Source organism: Tribolium castaneum, chromosome 10 (genome assembly GCF_031307605.1).
Source record: "Tribolium castaneum strain GA2 chromosome 10, icTriCast1.1, whole genome shotgun sequence".
Classification (NCBI taxonomy): Eukaryota; Metazoa; Arthropoda; class Insecta; order Coleoptera; family Tenebrionidae; genus Tribolium; species Tribolium castaneum.
Window position 1 is genome coordinate 2,347,346 of NC_087403.1, and position 21,674 is coordinate 2,369,019.

The 21,674-nt window shown below is 37.6% G+C and overlaps 3 protein-coding genes across 5 annotated transcripts in view; 2 read left to right on the top strand and 1 right to left on the bottom strand.

Moving 5' to 3' along the window:
* Positions 1–21,674, bottom strand: part of LOC657688 (Kv channel-interacting protein 4) — a 58,265-nt gene that overhangs the window by 8,264 nt on the left and 28,327 nt on the right. For 2 of the 3 annotated variants that reach the window (XM_015977634.2, XM_008201835.3), the window contains 3 exons: positions 9,991–10,115; positions 9,461–9,530; positions 1,364–1,434 (listed from right to left, as the gene is read on the bottom strand). In XM_015977634.2, coding sequence (XP_015833120.1) covers positions 1,364–1,434; positions 9,461–9,530; positions 9,991–10,115 — 266 coding nt within the window. Of the gene's footprint in view, positions 1–1,363; positions 1,435–9,460; positions 9,531–9,990; positions 10,116–17,217; positions 17,374–21,674 lie in introns of those variants that run through there. The other variant, XM_008201836.3, reaches the window with a different exon arrangement.
* LOC135265230 (uncharacterized) lies at positions 2,966–4,303 on the top strand. The gene is made up of 2 exons (XM_015977652.2): positions 2,966–3,866; positions 3,922–4,303. The coding sequence occupies exons 1-2, from the start codon at positions 3,778–3,780 to the stop codon at positions 4,178–4,180; spliced, it is 348 nt and encodes a 115-aa protein (XP_015833138.1). The 5' UTR covers positions 2,966–3,777; the 3' UTR covers positions 4,181–4,303.
* LOC107397473 (uncharacterized) lies at positions 6,902–7,496 on the top strand. The gene is made up of 2 exons (XM_015977647.2): positions 6,902–7,049; positions 7,104–7,496. Exons 1-2 carry the CDS (start codon positions 6,961–6,963, stop codon positions 7,453–7,455), a joined length of 441 nt encoding a protein of 146 aa, XP_015833133.1. The 5' UTR covers positions 6,902–6,960; the 3' UTR covers positions 7,456–7,496.

Genomic DNA, 21,674 nt, shown 5'->3' on the forward strand with positions numbered 1-21,674 from the left:
AACTGGGAAAAAAGCATTATTTATGGTCTAAAAACGTGTTTAAATTCTCAGAACTTATCATTTTTTGACTCAACTATGTGATATATTGGCTAACTTTTTTAGAAATTCTGCACTATAATTGTTTTCCTGCTGAATAGGCGCTTAGGAAAGGTAAATTTTTGGTCATTTTCGACCAAATTTGATGATTGTTTCTTGTAGTTTAATAAAAATAGAAAGAAAAACATAATTTTTGGTCTAAAAACATATTTAAATCCTCAGAATTTATAAAAATAATGTCCTTTTGACATAATTCTGTGATTTATTGGCTTATTTTTTTACGAAATTTTGCGCAATAATTGAGTTCCTGCTGAAGAAGTGCTTATAAAAGGTAAATTTTTGATGATTTTTTCTTCCAATTTAATGAAAATAGGAAGAAAAACATAATTTTTGGTCTAAAAACATATTTAAATCCTCAGAATTTGTAAAAAGAATGTCCTTTTGACATAATTCTGTGATTTACTGGCTTATTTTTTTACGAAATTTTGTACAATAATTGAGTTCCTGCTGAATAAGCGCTTAGAAAAGGTAAATTTTTGGTCCTTTTCGATCAACTTTGATTATTTTTTCTTCCAGTTTAATGAAAATACGAAGAAAAACATATTTTTTGGTCTAAAAACATATTTAAATCCTCAGAATTTGTAATAAGAATGTCCTTTTGACATAATTCTGTGATTTATTGACTTATTTTTTGCGAAATTGTGCGCAATAATCGAGTTCCTGCTGAATAAGCGTTTAGAAAAGGTAAATTTTTGGTCATTTTCGACCAAATTTGATGATTTTTTCTTCAAATTTAATAAAAATAGGAAGAAAAACATAATTTTTGGTCTAAAAACATATTTAAATCCTCAGAATTTGTAAAAATAATGTCCCTTTGACATAATTCTGTGATTTATTGGCTTATTTTTTGCGAAATTTTGCGCAATAATTGAGTTCCTGCTGAATAAGCGCTTAGAAAAGGTAAATTTTTGGACCAAATTTGGTGATTTTTTCGTTCGAGTTTAATAAAAACAGGACGAAAAACTTGATTTTTGGCTTAAAAACGTGTTTAAATCCTCCGAACTTGCAAAGATAATGTCATTTTTGACTTAATTCTGTGATTTACTCTTACTTTTTAGTAAATTGGGCGCAATAATTGCTTAGAGAAGGTGAAAAGGTAAATGCTTTAATTGTTTAATTAGTTTGCGAGGATGTCGGGTTTAAGAATTATTATTGCAAAGTTCAAGGAAGAGAGAATTCGTGTCAGAAATTGTCAATACGATGATAACCTCTTCCTCCGCCACGTTCGCATTGTTTGGGTTGATAAAAATGTGGACTTTCAATTTACCTCAAAACTGATTTTTCCTGTTTGCTTTTGCTTGATTGTGTTGAAGACGTAATGAGCGTAGTTCGTTGCATCTGGAACAAAAATCGTATTTAGCAAATTACCAAAACTGATTTATAGTAAGATATTTGGTTGACAAGGGCCCAGTGAAAGTTAGAATTGTAATATGGAATTATAATTGGAGGCAATTATGAGGGCTTGAACATAATAAATCCTGATCTAGCAGAATTCACACGAGCCATCTAATAATTCGAATTAAACGAAACAACCCCCACATAAATTATTAAGCGCGATCAATATACGCGCTATATCGCTTTTTTATGCATCTGGTTTAGTACGCCTGGTGTTACTGATATTTTTTCGTTCTCACATCGTCAAGTGCGTTATTACTTTGCCGCCACGGATCATATAACAAGAATTTTTCGCATCCGCCTCCAAACCCAACAAGCGCGGGATGTATTGCTGGTTGTATGCCCACTAATTGTGCTTTTCTCGTATTTTTGGATAATTAATCACCTAATCAGCGACCTAAACTAATGTTCGCCACAATACACATCTACAGTTTAATTGATTACACTTAACCGGAGTCCCACAAGACATATGTTACCAACGAGATTAGTTTGGAACGGAATTAGGAGTGTTTCGGAAGGAGCTGTCGGTTCCGAAACTGGCTGGAAAATCTGTTTTTTGGAATAATGTGGGACAATGCCGACGTTAATACACTTATAAATGTTTGATGTGTGGTTTAAAATTGAAAATCTGATGTGGGCGTTGATGTTTTTCCGTTCCATTGTCAAATAATAAATTGGTGCAGTAATTTGTCAACTCTGACGTAGAATATAGAAGGGTTGCATCCTACAAAGCTAAATTTATCTCCCGATCAATGCTTGCTCATAAATTCGTACGTTTCGTCCCGATTTAGATGGGAAATTAATAATCGATTCAGGTGACCGTTTATCCGGTGGTGTCACACTGAGACGTCCGCTTTAGCCACTTAATTGTACAAGAAAAATCCCAGGAATACCATTCAAGCATCCCGTTCTTTTGTCGTTTGATTGCATATTTTATCTGGCGCAGGAAAGTTATTCTGCGTGAGTTAATTGCATCTATGTGCCATTCTGGAGTAATAATTTTGCATGAAATGACAATTGGAGCAATTGGTCGATTAAAGCGCGTAATTGTGGGGCAATTATCCTCCTCGGCGCAGTTCGCACAAACGTCTGAATTTTATCATTCCTTCCCCTCTATAAATAACTTACAAAGAATTTTTAAACGACTGCGATAAGGAGAGTCAATTGTGCCGAGGTAAAATATGATTTTGGTTTCGTGAAAGCAAATTAGAATTCGGGTTTTTTCGGGTAATTTATTCAGCTCTCTTCCAAATGATTGATTGTGTTTTAAAAATTAAACTAATCTTTCTAATCAGATTGTTGTTGGAAAATTCAATTTTGTAATCAGGAGAGCGCACACAAACGTATGCTTTTATAAACGCTTGTTGCTAAATTTTAAATAAATAAAACGAAATAACGGGATGGGTTGTTCGTTAAAGTAAACACAGTCGAGTTGGTTTAAAAACGTGCGAGCGTTTTCGTGTTTTTTCGCGTTCGATGCATATTAAATAATAAAATTATTCTCAAACAAGTTTACCTGAAATAATTGACATCGTGGAAATACAAACACGGAGACGGCTTTTCAAGCAGTCCATGAATTATTTAATAATACTCCGAAAAAACTTTTCATGTGAAGTCTCGAGAGACGTATACTTTTCCCAGCACCTACAGAACTATCCGAGTTGTTATAAAAAACTTCCTAAGCCTCTAAGTTCGGTGATCGATTGGGCATCAAAACACACAGAACTTAAGTGTTTCCGCTGACAGTTCTTAATGTTTTGCCAAAACTGGAATTAACATCAAACTTAATGGATTCACCGCCCGGCCAGCGAAATCGTTAAACACTTTCGATTTGAGCGGCCGAACTTTAAATGTCCAGGGGATTTCCAGATTGAACCCCTGGAAGGTGTTTCAGTTAGACACGGATTTTTCCGAAGTTGCATTACAACGAAACAATCACTGGACTAAGATTAGAACAACCCTTAATTAGTACAGACAATAAATGGCTCATGTTGTAGGATACACTATAATTCACTCACACTTTGTTGAATTATTAATTCTTCTATTGATCTTCCTTAACTATCCTTAAAGCACGTGTTCAAAATTTTATTGATACGTTCTGGGGTATTGTGTAAATTTTTGTAATTTTGAATAACTTGCGCTGAAAAAGCTCAACGCGCGAAGACCCCCACTCCTGCCCCCACCCCTAAGTAGAAAGTTGCTGCCCGTATCTACAAGGGTGGGAGAAAGGGTGTATAAATACTGCTGCATGCAGCTCCTAAAATCAGTTTATTCCCTGCTTCCAAGATGTACCAAGTGTTTTCTTTCCTCGCCGCTGTGAATCTCGCCGTGCCGAAGGTGCGCCTGCCCGTGGAGATGTGGTCCACCATTTTTCGGTAAGTCATTTTTATTTTAATTGTATTTATTTTACTAATGTAATGTTTGTTTCAGGTTTTTGGACCCTTCGTCCCTTCTGAACGTTGTTCGAACGAATGGTCTGTGGAGCGAAATCAGTCACGGAGATCCAGTTTTGCGAAGAACAATCCAACAGGAGTTGATTGCCGAACGTCGAAGACAAAAGCAAGAAATTCTGAATCCGGGCTTGCTGATGACGATTGAGCGGAAACAAGCAACGAACACGTTTGGAACCAATGGCTCAAAGACGGTTCGTTGTAGAGCTCCAACGGTGATATCACAAGCCACAAGTTGAATTCTCAGTGAGGGACAAGTCACGACAACATGGAGGACCACAACGGAACAAAAAAGATATGCGCTCCCAACCTTATAAACTGTTAAGATTGTAAATAATTTTGTATATAAAAAATAAAGTTTGGAAAAAATTTTGTCTCTTTTATTTTTTAAAGCATCCAAGTTGCTTCGTTGTCTATTTCAAATTTTGCGAGTTAAGTTTATCCAAAGGAGCCGGGTACAGTTTTCAACTTCTAGCAAGGGTTCGATTTCATTTTCTTAATTTTCATATTTCTCACACAATTGGTGGGCGCCGGCTCAACAGATGTTTTCAGTTAAATCTTTACAGTCCTCTCTTTATTATCCAAGCGGTTATAAATTTCAAGCAGCAATTTATTATACCGTAATTTGGAGTTTTGAATATGAATTCTTATACTTCTGAAACTAGTCAGCGTATCGCCAAAAAATTCTGTTGAACGATGAAAATGTATATTATGAGAAAGCTAGAAAAACAAATTTAAATTGTGTCTATCGTCAGTTTTTTATAGCCAGTCGGAACTAAAGCTATAAAAATTTCCGACCGTAAAGCTCTCCCAGACTGTTCTCCAATTGTGCATCCTTGTAAACAAAGTTTAACCAGAGAATGAGATACAAAAATGAAGCACTTGAAAGGACTGGAGTTGATTCTAATGCTTCTCATTAAAATGAAACTGGATAAGAAATGTGAAATAAATTGTGCACACGCAATTTTTAAGGTCTTTTCTTAAAACTTAATTTTAAAAATTTATTTATTTAATCTTTATACTCGTAATTGTAATAATTATTTCTTCCGAACCAGAAGATTTTAAGTAGTTGCGTAAGAGTCATATTTTTCTAAGATGCTTAGTATTTGTGTAATAAATGAAAAGGTGTGTTTTCGTAATAAAATATTTCAAAAACTAAACAGAACCGACCATTTTATTCGCATCTAAGGTTCACTTGTGTCTCATTTGTCCCAGAAATGAGTAACTGGCCAATAAGAATATAAAAATCACCTCCTACTTGTTTATCAGTGCACAAAAAATTGCAAGGCGATTGAAGCGTTTGCCATTGGATATGGGTGGGAGAATGCACTCCCAACTGCAAAACAGTCCAATCATAAGGCGTTCACAACTGAACAAAAACTTGTAGTCTGATTATTTTGTAAATGTCGGCCAAACCATCGGGACTTTCGCAGTTTTCTAGGAAAATTTCAAGTTTTCTATTACAATTGGGTTCAAGAATCGTGAATAAATTGTGGATCGATTTGTTTTTGATAATGATTGATTCTCGCAATTGGTTCGTGTTCAAACTCGCACGTTTTTCAGCACAAACTCAATTGATTCGTAAGACTTCCTCACAAAACTTAAAAATGCACCAAATTCTAGTTATTAACTTGGGCATTTGAAACTTATGACTTATGTTTTTATATACGTACGTAATTAATTAATTTCTGTTTTTGTACAACCTTTTTGACACCTAAATAAGGTTTCTAACTCCCTAAAAATCCGATTTTTAATTATAATAAATACGTGTAAATACGAAAATGAAACACTTAATGATAAACACTTCTAGTAATAATAATAGTGTGAAATCCTTTCAGCAGAGCTTCGCAAAATTAATTGGGATTATATCCGATTATAGATAACTAAGTTACATTTTCTGTCTTGACGCAATTTCTGATTGTGACCTCTATTCTGTTCGTATTGGCCGTCCTTGTATCCAGTGTCAGTAGGTCGTTCGGCAAATTATCCCATCCAAATTTTATTCTGTCTTTATCTGAATAGAGTGACGCCTTTTTGATGTAAAGTCAATAAAAGCTACTAAATTCTAATTTCGTTATTTTGATTCGATAGTAAAAATCGTCACTCGCTGAATATTTTTTCAGCGGTGTTTCAGTGACAGACATGCGGGCGTCTGTAAAACATATACTGTCTCCAAAGGCTGCATTTGTTACATGGAAGAATCAATAAGCAAGGGGAGTGTAGGCTTTGATAACATTGTCTATTTGTGGCATATAAAGCGCTTTAAAACCACCATTGAATTGATACAGCTTATCACGTAGTATATGCGCTGATAACGCATAGTCTTGAGCATACTCCCTCGACGTCTCTGAAATGCACGCTGCGTCAAAGTGCTTTCGCTTCCAGGGAACTTAACGGGGTTTAGACCTAAACCCCCATCTCACGAGCAACTCGAAACCTTCCGTCAGGATTTTTCCCTGCTTTCCTAATTAAACAAACTTCCAGGAGTGTTGTACACCCAATATTTGCACGCATCACCCCTTATCAGGAATTGAGCGATAACGGAAAAACACATAATTAAAACGTCCTCCACTTGCTAATTCTGATCACTAAAGAGGAGAAGTAAATTTTTTACTGAAAGTGAGAAGGGTTGCTAAAATGCAACTGTTTCGCTCTCTAGTTGATGAGATTGCCGGAGATGGTTCTTATCTCCAGTATAGAATGTATCATATCGGATGTATCTCGCTTAGTTGCTTTAGTTTCTGCTCAACGGGTCGAGGGGGAGTGACACAACACACTCACACTAGTCTAGTTGCACTTTAAACTTTTTAAATGAATGCACGTTTCAGCGTCTTTATTTTTTATTCGTTACTTTCCAAATTTAATTAATAAACCTTTAAAGATCTAGTCTAGCCAACACGTGGCGGGATCCCCACTCCTAGCCCCACCACTAAGTAGAAAGTTTGGTAAGGGTGGGGAAAGAGTGTATATATACCGCTGCACGGAGCTAGTAAAATCAGTTTATTCCTAGCGTTCCAAGATGTACCAAGTGTTTTCTTTCCTCGCCGCTGTGAATCTCGTCGTGCCGAAGGTGCGTCTGCCCGTGGAGATGTGGTCCACCATTTTTCGGTAAGTTATTTTTATTTCAATTGTATTTATTTTACTAATCTAAGTTTGTTTCAGGTTTTTGGATCCTTCATCCCTCCTGAACGTCGTTCGGACTGATGGTCTATGGAGGGAAATCAGTCACGGAGACCCAGTTTTGCGGAGAACAGTCCAAGAAGAACTGGCTGCCGAACGTCGAAGACGTCACGAAGAGATTCTGAATCCGGGCTTGCTGATGACCATTGAGCGTCAAGGACCAACGAAGCTGTTTGGTACCAATGGTACGAAAACGGTTCGTTGTAAAGCCCCAACCGTCGTCCAACAACCACCCGTTGAATTTATGCGACCTGTTGAGAAAACCAAGCGACGAGGGCCACAACGAGGCGCGAAAATTGATCGGACTCATACTCGTAAATTATTAAGATTGTAAAATACTTTTTTATAAAAAAATAATAAAACATATAAAAATTACGTTGATTGTTTTATTTGTGAGAAATCGGGTATTAAGTCAAACATATGCCAAGTTAATGCGTGTATATGCATGACTTCCCGGCCCTGCGTGCAGTTCACAAAGAACAAGTTGGGCCCTTGAGGTTAGCACAAACGGAACCCATTCGTTCTAAGTGTCAAGTTTTTATATTGTTCCACTGCCCCTAAAGAAAAAAATAAGAATGGAAGTTTGGAGCGCAATCAAACCGAAATTGAACGAGCATTAAAAATGCCAATATCGGCAAACACCCTTAAAAGCTTCTTGGATGATTAATCGCTTGTCCCATTATTAATCAATCAAGGAATAACTCGAAACAAAGTTCGATAAAATCTAACGGGGGCGAATTCGATCATTCGTACTAGAGCCCAGGTTATTCAGATCTAATCTTCGTGCAGTCCCGGATTAAGCCGGGGTTAGTTTAACAATTAGCAAGGATGTAAACGGCGAAGGAAAAACTTCGTAGATTTATAGCGATAGTTAAGTGAATAGGGATACAAGACGCTATTATTCCATTTCTCCTTTGGAGGATAATTGTAGCGGAATCGAGCCAGTGTATTTCATTTCTCCAAACAATATACTCTGTAAACACCCCGTCACATATTTTAAGGGTTATTAAATATTGACACTCTATATCATCTTTCCATTAAAGAAAGGCTTCCAGCCAATGGCTTTCGATATTTTTAAATAACGCGCGCCACAATCGTCTCTGTCTGTTGTCTCCAATTATGGCGTTTGGTAAAACACGCATTCATTTTGTGCAATTAGCCAATCAAGCGCTACATCATAATTAAAGCGAGTCTTAATGTGGCAGCAAATTTTCGCGAATAAAATCACACGAAATGTAAATGCATATTCATTAAAAGCAACAGTTTTGCCATTTGCATGTTTAAGATCATTATCTTACGCTGTGTACCCAAGGAATTAATAACAGCCAACCCAGAATGACTTTCCAGCTGTCTTAAAATGCATTTCTTCTGCACCTACTTATTGCAAGTGTGATAATCAGCTTTCGGGGGTTCGTAAGCAGATTACATAGACGAGTTTTGCGCTACAGCAGCTACCTTGCAGGAATCTGTATCTAATTAGATAACAGGCTTTTGAAGACATCTCGAAAGCCAGCGTAAAATACTAGCGCAAATGTCATCATTAAAATAATTAATGAGTTTCTGGTCCGCAAATGCAGGTCAAGAGGAGATATAACGAAGAAATAAAACGTGAAGAGCGCCCATTCAATGCACCAGTATTGAGGCGGAACAAAAACGAAATGTCTTTCATTTTTTAATGGAAATTAATTATAGATCAAAGTTCAGGCGGTAGTGCTTGCAATAACGCTAAATTAATATACCTCCTCTGTCTATGGCTTTGCAGGGTCTAATCGCTACTAATGTAAATGACATTAATTTATTCATTCGCTAAAATAGAATAGGAGATTGTCACTTTTCATTAAGCCGAGCGGTTAACCAACTGCAAAATGTTAATTAATGAGGGGAAGATAGATAGAGCTGAAAAGAATCCGTCAGATATCATTTAAAGCGAGTTGCTGTCATTCGAGGGAAGCCGTTGGTGGAATACTATTGTTTTATCTTACGTAGGATCGAATCCCTTGTTTCCCTAAAGGGGAGAGTTTGTAAGACAAGACCGTGCTTTAAACAATTGTTCCAATGAACATGAAAGTAAAAGTTATTGTCGCTCTTTGTTAATTCAGTTATTCTAGTGCTTCCTTCAATCAACGTTCGGGGCTAACAAAAGTATCCTCTTGAGAAGTGATTTGTCTGAGATGTGTCGTTACCTGTTCAAGGCTCCCATAGTAACACAGAGTTGATATAGTGTAATATCTTTTTAATGCCTGCTTTTTCCTACCGGTGATTCCAGAGCGCATTTATGTCAGGTTTATGTTGTTTTGGTGTCTTATTACAAAATCGTTCGCTAATTCTAGAGAACTTACCACCTAATGGAAAAAACTGCGAGAAGATTTGCTTGAAGGAGTCCTCGTCTACCATTCCAGTGGGGCATTCCTGGAAAAAATCATTTCAGAAACTCGTCCTTGCGGCAAAAACTAATATCGTCTGAATTAATTTACGATCAAATAAGGAACGATCGGGGAAATATAAATAGCCCGCTCGTAACAGAGTCACATCAGAATTTAAATTTTATCATAAAGTTAGAAATTACAGAACAGTCTGGAAATATGTTAAAGTTAAGGCTATTGCTGTACGCTTTTCGGCTTTCAGCCCACAGAACGAGCATTTGCATACGCAAACTGCAATCGACAAAGGGGATGTTGGAAAGGTTAGTTAGTTTTGACAAGACTTATTCTGGTACTTAACCTAGCGTGTTTTAAAATATAAATTGGTCATGTTTTCCGGTTGGGCATTAAATCATAGTTTGCTTCAGTTTTGAGAGATGAACTCTGAATACGATTCAATTTGGCAAGAAACTTTTCGCCTTACGTCTCTTGGCCTTTTTATTACTAACCTGTTTGAATCCTCGGTACATTAATTGGATTTCTTTCCTCGTAAATTTTGTTTTCGACGCTAATTTCTGTAATTCTTCCGGCCTATACCTTGCTATATGGAAATTAAATTCGTCAGTCTCCTCATCTGAAACAGAACGAAAATTGGTTAGGGCACGGAAGGATAAAGTATGGGCGTACGAAAAAAGCAAACATATTAGTTAAATTATTCCCTGTCTGTTGTTCCCTTCCTGTTGATATTTCTCTGGGAAAAATCCTTGCCGCAAATATGTTGGTGTCATTTATTCGGAGAATTTATGTCATCAAAAAATTGCAGGCGATAAGTTGCATGTAGCCGTTCGCAATTTATGTTAACCCAATCCTGGCGAGAGCGGCAGCAACAATAAGCAATTTATGGGGATCGTTTTCGAATAAAATATCGATAACTGAGGCTAGGTAAGCCGTATTGCCCCACACAAAAACTTTATTTGCTCGTTATTCTCGGAAGTTAATGCATTTGCTGGCTTTTTCACTTATCAGTGTATGATTGATCATGTTTGAAGTGCATAAATTTCCGCCCTCTAACTAACTCCATTAAAACCGTTGCATTGTAAATAGAGTTTTGCGGGCAAATAACGCCAAGTGAACAACTCCGAATTAAGGACTCTTGACGAAAGGCGGGCCACATTTTCGTGCAGCAGGAAATTACACATTTCCTTTATACTCTATCGATCTCCAGCCGTAATCCAGTTAAAAAACTTGCCCTTTATGATTTTTGGATTTAAGGCGGGTGGTAATAAAAATGCATTTACCCGAAATCCGGGCCAAAAGAAGAGAAAACACGCTAAAGCCCTTATACATATTATAATACTTCCCAGTTTTTCCGGGAAATATGGTGGCAGTTGTCTAATTTCCTGGCCTACAGAGAAAATCTGATTTTACCGATGTATCGACGGAATTCATTTTATCGTAGGTATTAGTGTCGCTAGGATAAATTTATATTGAGAAAAATAATGCACTAGACAGACAAGTGAAACGGTGCAATTTACAAAATAACTTCCCGGACTCTTCCGGAATGGAATTAGACAATCGGGAATTCTGGGGACGCAACTTTCAACTCACCCTACGTGACTGTGCTTAAAATGCCGCATTTTTAAATATTTCAGCCGTCTAATCTCAGTATTAAAAGCGAACAAATTTGCAGATAAGATCGGTGCTTCCTTGTTATAGATTATAAAACAACTCGCGACCCCGATTCATATTCGGGCGTAAATTTTGTTTTAGGAGATCCTGTCACTTGATAGTAATAGACTTGCATTTATCAAACCAGAAGTTTTGTGGAAAGCACGCTATGAAAGAAGACATCACTTTTACAAAGCGTTTATTGTAAGATCTGAGCAGACAAAGTTACTTCAGATTCCATTCAAATTCGGTCTATTCGTATTGAGAAAGCGATCAAATCGGAGCACCGTGTGTGCTCTCAAATTAATTGGTTCGCACAAAAATTACGTTTCCGATGCGGGCGAAGGCTTTAATAATTTGACACGTCCAACGGGATTGCATTCAATATAGTTGGAAAACTGGGATTGCTCCGTGACCACCTATTATCCTGCAGAAACACAAGCCCCGCAAAGTCAGCATGCTGTTTAAAAAGCGTATTTGTGCATGAAACCTTTGCTGGAGCGATTAATTGCTTAATAAAGTGCTTTGAGACTTTCATTCAATTTGTGATTAAGCCCCAATTTCGAAATAGATGAGTTTCCTTTTCCTTCAAAGCCCTCAAAAGCCGCAGACAACTAATTCTTTACGTGGTGACCGCGGTTAAAAATTATCGGAGAAAAATGGATATTTTCATTCCAGTTTTGTTTTTATTTCTAATGATAGGTACGTTCAGCGTTGGAGCGACAGGTGAAAGGGCGGATAAGGTAACACGCACGATAATATATCTGTGTATTTCCTCGCCTGACAGCTTATTTTGCCACGACTACGTCAGTTGATTTAGCATTTTTGTGTTTCACCTAAGCGACTAATGGTATGATAGTCCGAAACGTCATGACAAGGCCTCATTTATCAAGTTCTGCGGCTTCTGTGTCAGGACCATCCGAAATTTGTCGACCCTTGTTTGCCGCTTTTGGAGAAAACTAGCACTGTTGCTACCAATAAAAGAGATAGATCATGATTCTCCCTGACAATTCAGCTGAATATGTGGGTCAATTATTTGTCTTCCCGGCCAAATTGCCTACACAGACTTTTGGCACAATCGTCGAAATGTAAACAAACATAACGAATATAATAGGGAAAATTGCAAATTCATGGCTGTTTTAATTAAATGGTCGATTTCGTTGACGGTTCGTTCACCTTGTTACCATTGTCAGGCAACTGAATGCCACGTCGATCTATCGACGACAAATTTAAATATTGCAATGAAAAGCACGACTGCTTAGGGAATTGCAATTGTACTAATAAGCTCCCTATTGTTTCAACTATTAGGCGATAGCAATAACCGTGAGTTATTATGCACATTAAATCACGACGGCGGAGTGGGAGAGATAAACTAGGTGCTGCATAAAATTATTCAAAACGTCGAATAAAGTGCACAGAAGCGAGAGATTTGCATCATTTTTTGCGTGAAAAATGTATTCTTTCAAGAAAATTGATTTTGATAGAGCCGTTTGAAAGGTTTAAAAGACTCTGGAGCTATTCATTAAAAAAGCATCGGAGAGGAAAGGATGTCACGACGAAGTGACATATCTTAGCACGTAAGATAGCAAAAATGAAATATATACTGACTTGCCCCGACGGGGACAACTACATTAGTGATACTTCACACTTGAAATTTGTGACCACGACCAGTCAATACAAATAAAAAACTGTTCTAATTCCGATTAAATGCGACCAGTCTCGGAGATTTTATCAACGTAATTTACGGCTGATTGCTCTATTGCACCAGTATATTTTCTTGTAAGCTTTATTACGGGGCGGTATTCGGTCTTATGACAAGAGTAGTAATAACTCGGTTAACTTTGAAACAATAGATATAAAGTTGCGAGGCTCAGGGAGATAAAGGACGCTCTATTAACATTAGTCTCACATGGACAGAACTGCACTATTCGTGTTTACATTACAAAGTTAAACGAGGTCATTTTTCCGGATTCCTCTGTGATTACAAGGGTCGGGGCAAGGGCCACACCTTTCAAGTGCAAAGGTCGGCTAGCTACTCCATTAGAATCGCCAAGGATCCCGAAATATGGTGAGCATTATTAGAACAGTGGAGAGGATATGTCAGGCTTAGGCGAATTTTCGAGCTGACAGTCGACGCGGACAGCGTTATACGTATGAATGAAATATGGTGGAGGCGGAAAATAAAACACATTATTAAATATTCGCACTGAAAGCGATCCTCGGCACTAAGACGTTAAGTAGCGAACAAGCGGAAATCACACAACGTTGACTTTATGCGAATGTCCTTAAGAGTGTAAAAGTTCCGAATTGGCGATTTATCGACTTAACTACTTCCGAAGTTGTGACTAAAACACCGTAAAGCAAGTTAGGAGGTACTGAAAATATTTAACACGCATAAATTCGCCAACAAAGCGTTGTGAATGGAAAGATAGAACAAAATAAGCGGCCTAACAATAGGCCATATTCAGGAGCCTGCATTATTGTTACAAGTACACGTATTATATTCGAGTTCTTGGATAACTAATTTGAACTGCAAGTAGATTAGCTCAAAAGCGTTTTCATTCTTCTGTTAAAATATTTATTATACGAAAATCGATTTGTTCGCAAAAATCGTGAGTGGAATAAATGCGACAAATTGGAATTAGAGATTGTGGATTTGTGTGTAAACAAACGTGTATAATGTACGAAATTCCCCGAATAAATAAATGCCAAGTCCGTAATTTGGGTAAGAATTGATCTGAGGTGGAGGCTTTTATTTGGATTGGGCCTCATCTGGTATTCACGCGAGGTTTGTGTATCCAATATTTAAAATTTCGTATTTCATTTATAATTCTTTGTCGGGTTGATGCGCGGAACACATCACCCCCTACAAACAATATTTATTCATAGAAAGTTCCACGTATACGTCAATAAAATGCTCATATTTCTTCAAGCCCGACTAGATCTGCTGCAAGCGGAAAACTGGAAAGCAACAATTTAATTGAATGATTGACAAGCAGATCCTCCTTCAAAAGCGATTTTAATTAAAAACAGTTTTATAGCGAATTTAAAATGCAAAAAAGCGCCCATTTCGTGTAAAGATAAAAATATGCAAAGCACATACTGCGCGAAAACGGTACGTTTAAACTGTATCTCACAAGGGCCAATTATATAACGAGCTCGTCTGTTTCTGACACAGTTTGAAGCATTTGTTGCGTGTAGGCAGGAATTGTAAAAATCGCACTAATGAGAGCGACAATTTTTCACTCCGCACTCCACCTTCTGATGAACAGTGCCACCACTTAGCGCCTTCAATTGATTTATTCTAACCGGGCTCTTAAGTTGCCTAATGTACTAAACTATGCTGGGGCCCATCACAAATTAAACACATTCATGCAAAATTAATGTGGGATCAAAATCATCTTGATTGAAAGGTTGAATGGCAGATGTACACAGACAATTCGAGTTTAGGATTCCACACGATTGCTCGAATATAGTAGTGCCTCTACCTCTTCAACTCCGTTCAAGCCGCGAAAATTTCCACATGTGGATACACGATAATTAATCAGATCGCGTCTGCTGGCTACCCCCATTGTTTGGCCACCGACCATTTTACACAATTTCAAAATTGGGACCGACATCTTTTCAACGGCGAGGCAAGAGCTCGACTAGGACTAGAATATGGTGATTACATTTGGGGAAGTTTCGGCGACAACTTGTACACGTTTGTGCAAACTCGGAAAATACGCCCACATAAGATATGTGTATTCCATTCGAGAGGAAAATCCAATTGTTGGCACAAAATTTTGCGCCTAAAGAGTAGCCATGTAGAATAATTTGCATGTGTAAAGGTCAGTAACAACGAAATTTTTTCGCTAGGTTGATTCGCAAAAGTCAAAAATGCTGGCCCAGAAATTGCATCAGGAAATTCTTGACATTTGTTAACTGTTCATCTACAATACGTAATCCCTTAAAAACGGCAATCAGCTGTCAAAAAAAACTCTACACATCAAAGGGTTGTTAAGGTGTTGCGTATAGTTAAGTTAGTTGTATTTAATAAGCTCAATATTCTTACACAATTTCGTCTGCTTTTGATGTATTGACACAAACTTTGTTTGGCAAATGCCGGTAAAATGCAATAGTTAATTGGTATAACAATGTTAATTTTACTATCAAGTATGTACACATTTACATTGTTTCAACAACACAGTCTGTTGTCTCGCATAAATAAGTTTGTCATATAAAAAAATAAAACGAATGCCGTGTTGAATAATCCGTGCGATTTTCATTTCATGTGATTTAATTAGATCCCCGAACTGATGAAGTAATGAAATGTATTGATTTAATGATTTTTGCAATAAACATCGGAATCATCCGGCTGAACTACCAGTCAGAAAATTACGCATGTAAATCAAATCTGCTATTTCTGACAACGTAAACTTGTAATTTTTTGCTTGTTTGAAAGTTCCGACCAAAATTCATGGATATTTGGATGTGTTGGCTTAATTCAGTAACTACATGTGTAACGGCATATTCGATGCGATGCTCTGTGACCACTAAATATGCATAAATAAATAAATTTATAGTTCCCTATTGATTAAATTTTGTAATTCTCTGTATCCTGTTATGAGGGTAAACGAACCACAATTGGTCTGAAAATAAGCTGGAAAATCGCCGTGCCAAGTGCAGTTATGATACGTTGAATCACTCACTTATCTCAGTCCTGAATGGGGTTAAAAATAAGATTCATTTAAGTTCGATTAATTTTTATAGCTCTCGCGCATAACATTTCCGTTTATTATTCACGTACGAAAATAGCGCGAATGGTGTAAAAAGCACGACTTATGGTTTCAGACCAGCTTGTAGCATTAAATGATTAATTCAGGCCCGGCTGAAAACACCCTGGAAGCACACCTATAATAATAAAGCTAGGCATGATTCAGGTACGTAGAAAACATAACACTAAAGTCACCCTTGTTAGTGCGATAAGACCGGATGAAGTTAAGCACCTAGTGGCAATTATCTGATGACCTGCACAAATATTGTTCTTTGCCATCGGGTCTAAACACCAAAACCAAAAAGCAAAGTACGCGAAAACGCGGATAGGTATTGATAACGCAGCAACGGTTTATCACTTAATTAAATACTTGGAGCGAAAGACATAAAAATTTTTAATAGCGCAGTTTGCAGTTGGCACCCTTTAACGCCCCACTTCCGAATCGGCTCAATTTGGTGCAGTTAATCGTTTCTTTGGCGATTTGGGATAATAGTTGCAATAAAATGGAAAAGTTAATCAAAAGTTTTTAAGTGTCTTTAATTAAAACGTATAAATAATTTTGCAACTCTGTAGGAGCGTATTAAACGATTGCATCGAATTATGCAAATGACACAATAAATGGGATGAAAGCATCACGTGGGGTAAAAACAGTTCCACTATAAACCCAGCGGATCCCGAGGGACGTGATATTACAATTTATGTGAACGTAGATTAAATTGTTTAGAGTACAATGTTTAATCGCACAGGCTTTATTAAGATGAAGGCAATAAATAGATGAGTCGTGCATAATTTATCGGGGTTTGTCCATAATGCGGTGAAAGCTGTTTTTAACCAGTTCACGTTAACTAAAGCTATTCATTAACAAGTTGCAGGGAAGTGAGGCATTATCCTCAACTGTCTGATTTAACATAATGCAGCGTGTTTTGGAACATAACCGGAGATTTATTTAAACGTGGGAAGCGGCACTGCAGCACCACCTTACCAAAAAATACACCTAAGTCGTAATATAATTTTGGGCTGTTATTAATGCATGGGTAAGGAGTAGGTGAGTTAGCATCGCAGTTTCTCGGGAAAAAGCGACGGGAGTCAAAGACCCCAGATTTGGGACTGATGGAACAATCATGCACTAGTCATTAATTATTCCATGAATGGTATCGAGAGTCGGTCAAATCAATAATTTATGGGGTGAGTTGAAAGAAGTTGAGACTTGGGCAAACGGGCAGTTGTCCGCCGGATGTGCAAAGAAAGCTCAACATGGGCCAAACTACAGACATGCGGCCAAAATTGCGGGGAAAATTTAAAAATGATATACCCATGATGCATCAAGTCCGCGTGGTGGGCACGTATGATCGACGGCGTCGCGACGCACGATACTCCCAATCCACGGACGCCAGTGTACTAACAGATCCCTGAAGGAACCACCGGCGCAACGTTATCGCGCATCATTACATGACTGGAGTATAGCTACTGGTGTGCCGTTTATGCCGTTTATACCAGTTTCTACACTTTGTACAATTACACAGCGCCAGCTCTCCCATGCGGACGTCTTCATTTCCTAATTACACCCCATTCGGGATTATTCACCCTGATAGGGCCGCTACAATCAATCAACTCACGCGGCGGCAACTTGCTACTTCTTCTGCGATGGCACAAGCGGCTTGCCCAGATAAATGCTCGCCAGTCGCAGATTAAAAAGGGGACGGAAGGAGAATACTAACAGACGTTGGGATTAAATTTGGTTGTTTAGTCGAACCGAGCAATTCTATCGAAATACTCCTAAGTAACGGCAAATCCGACCAGGATAACTTTACAACTAATTTAAATTTTCCTTGGCGTTACGCGAAACATGCACCAATCATAGCTACTTCGGGGAGTACGGAAACTTGCACAATAACGAACAAAAGTTTATTTGCAAATTACATAACGCTTCAAACTGATTTAATTGAAAAGTGGCACTGTACGAAATTATGATTAGACTCCGGATTTTTCGCAAAAGTAACACCGCAGCTTGTAAACGAAACAAGAACATGCGAAGAAAATCAATGAAAACCAAGATGAAAAGTTGAATCAAACTTAATGTGACATTTTAATGGTGAAATCCAATTGTACAGTCTACTGAAATAGAACAGCCATGACGCAAACGGCGCTTACAAACAAAATAATTCAAATCTTTGCCGACATTGTGGTTTCGCGATTAATAATGGCCAAGTTAACGAGTTAAAAATGGTGTTGGTCTTCCCGACCGAAGACACTCATTTGAAATAAATTTAGAAACACTTAGCTTTTGATAAATGGACGAGTAGTGCGCGTTTCAAAACGTACAATTGTTTTCATGGTAAAGTAAGCGTGCTGAAACGAGTGCGGAAAAATGCGCTCGGAAGACTGGCTCTTTTTCCTATATCGAGATTTGAAATCTAAAATTTTTGTACAAATAAATGTGAGAAGACATTTTCTTTCACGACGAGAATATGGAAAGACGGCATGTAAAATGAATCTCATAATTTGGCATTAATTACGCAAAAAGAGCAGTTTCTTCTGAAAGTATGTTGGGAATTTCATTAGTGTTAGAACCTGGAGCATACATGATATCGCTACTGTCAAAGGCTCTTGAAATTTTAGCATAACTGGGCATGTTTTTAATCGATTGGAATCCCAGTTATAAATTCAGGGTTCATAAGTCACTTAATAAATTTACAAAAAGACTTTTGCGTTTTGCGAGCACGCTCAATATTGCAGTGCAAAATTTCATGCCACGGAGTACAGGCTTGATCGCTTCACTCTGGGGAATCTCGCTAAATATTTTAACAATACCCACACGTAAAAATAGCTACAAATATAAAAATAAACGCCTTATTTTCAATTTGATGCTTTAAACTGAAACGTCGGAGAGCTGTCTTTTTATTTTATTTTATTGTTTCTGCGGTTGATTTCGCTGATACATGCCTATAGCTGGGCGTAATTGGCTTTGTTTGTCCGTGTTCTTAATTGTAGCGTGGCCGGGAATAAAAATCTCGCAGTATCCGGGTCATTTCTGTCTGGAGTTGGGTCGAAACGAGACAATGACGGATGGTCTCGGTGTACGTTTTGATTTTCATGTCGTATATAAACTTAATGCTTCACACAGGATTGGAACATGATTTATTTGGGCGTTTTTGTTCCACAGGAAAAAGTAATTGAATCAGGTGATATATTTCAATTTTTTGTATTCTAACGAATGTTTCGACACCTGCCATGGAATTCACCTGACGCTGAGCTTTAATCCGCTCAATTATGTTAGCGGGTGGAAGCGCTATTTTTCAAACTGGCGTGTTCCGATTAAACTTAATCGACTGGTTAAGCTGTAAAATCAGACGTATTGGTGAAGGCCGATTTTATTCACAGAATTCTTTACGCCTTGCGCCGCTTTTTATTTACTAGAAGAACTTTTAAAGAGTTTAGCTCAAAGTTGAGCCAAGTTTCAATTTGTTTGCAAACAACGAGGATTTTTACGGCCTTAAACTTTTACTACATTCATACTGAAGTGATTTCGCATTGTCTTTGTAAATTATGGAAGATACGCGATACGGTGGTTTTAATCTATTAAAAGACCGGAACGTGCTTCAAACAATGCACTTCCGTCAATTCCTAAATAAATAAGGCCCATTTCGACTGCCAAGAAATAACCTAAACAAAGCTTCATCGACCTATATTTAAATGAACCGGCGAGAAAAACATGTCAATGCTTTACCAAAAATAGCCCAATCAATACTTCTAATAAAAGAGAATTCGGGAGATCTATTATCAGTTACCACCATAGTTCTGCTATGATCTATGATACAGACCAATTAACAATGTTTATGCAAATTTCTGTCGTCAATAATGTCAATACTCTCACTTGGCATAGTCCAAAATCGCAAAAATTTCTGTTAGTTATGGCTCCTCTTTCAAATTATGTATAAATTGGGTCAATGCGAAAGCTCTGCACCGTTTTACAACAGAGACATGGACCGGAAAATTGGATTAAATACACTCTGAAATTCATAAGATATGTCCTTCATGCATTCACTCACGATCACTACGCAAAAATAGTGCAAACACATTAAAATTTGGTTCCGTGTAAAATAATTCGGAAAATAGCCGAACTTTGTTAAAAGAAAAAAGTTGTAGCGGAATAATAAGGGAAGGTGATATTGCTGCAAACTCTGCAAACTTCCAACTTCATTAGAGTTGCCTAGTCCCGACGCACAATAATAAACAGACCCGGTTATATTTCTCCACGCGTAATACTGTTTGCGTTTTTGTTTCGGTAAATATTTAAAAATGGAACGTAAGCAAGCAATGATTTCATTGCAGATGAGTTAAGATTTTTTCATTCTGTCGACTTGCTTGCTGGGAGTTAATTTTAGCAATGAACTTAAACCCCTCGAAACAACACGATATGTGTTCCATTAAGGAAACAATAATGCCGGGGGTGAGATTTCCCATTTTTCATTTCTTATCATCTATTGAGTTGTTTTCCATTGTAATGTATGTTTTGTCCAATCACGATCCTTTGTGTAGGCTATAATGTCTAATGAAAAAAGTTGGCCGAAGTCCGGTTTGATAATTTGTCTTCTGGCCAATAAATCAGCAGGATTTCTTAAACCGAGGCCGCGAATTCTAGATCTCTTTATCAATAGAGGTACGCCGATAAATCAAGAATTTCGCTCCGTGGGTTATTTTTGGCACCGGATTGAGGAAGATTTTACTGCATCGCTGATTCCCCATGACACTTAATCAAAATCAGGACCGCAAAATAAATGTATTAGTTTATTTAATACAGTTTTTGCTCAGAAACTCCCCGTCTTTTAGTTCTTTTCCATAAATCTCACTTGAGAGATGCCACGCCATATTAATTATTAATGTCTGTTCCCGCCTCAGTAATTTGCTCAGTTGCCCGCCAAAAAAGCCGCCAACACTTCCAACTTCTTGTTGAACAATATAATTAGCGAATGTTTATCGAGGGTTGAAATTTCGCTCTCGCTGTTTTATTCCATCAGAATTAATTAAACTGACCTGCTGGAGCGGCGGAGGTAAAAACAGTTTCGTTAATAATGCAGTGTGTGAAGGTAAGAAAGTGTGGGCTAGTTTATAATTTGGGAAAACATGCGGGCACCCGATAAAAGGGTCCACTTAAATCTGAATAATCCATAATCAGGTGAAATATTCGGATATTGGAGAAACCGCATCGCTTGAAAATCTGCTGGTTAATTTTTCACCACTGGTGCGGGCGCTTCAACATCTTGCTTCCCTCACCTATTACCATAAGTATTATACTTCACAAGTTTCTGAATTTTTTACACAGTTTCGGGCAAATAATGTACGAACTTCATGCGACGTACGGGCTTTTTCTCCGGTCCTTTCGATTTTGATCGTGTTTGGCTGACATTGGGTTAATTTAGTTTGGCAGTGCCACAATATGCATTAGTGCTAATATTCGCTGTCGATTCGAAGAGATACCAAAACCGGAACACAGATTAAATGAAATTATTCAATTCATGCTTGCAATTAAACGTCAACACATTGTCGCACTTTACTAGATTTGTAACGCGCGATATCGGTAATTTCGGGCTGATTTTGGCCCATTGGCAACGGCTAAACCGCTCCGAAACTGAAAATTGGGTCCGAACTGACGGTTGCCTTATTATTTGGTTTGACTTTGTTTAATGACGGGTGGTTAAAGTCATTAATGGTTCGCACTGTATAAATCAACGATGATGTTGTACATATGTAAACATAATGATGGATATA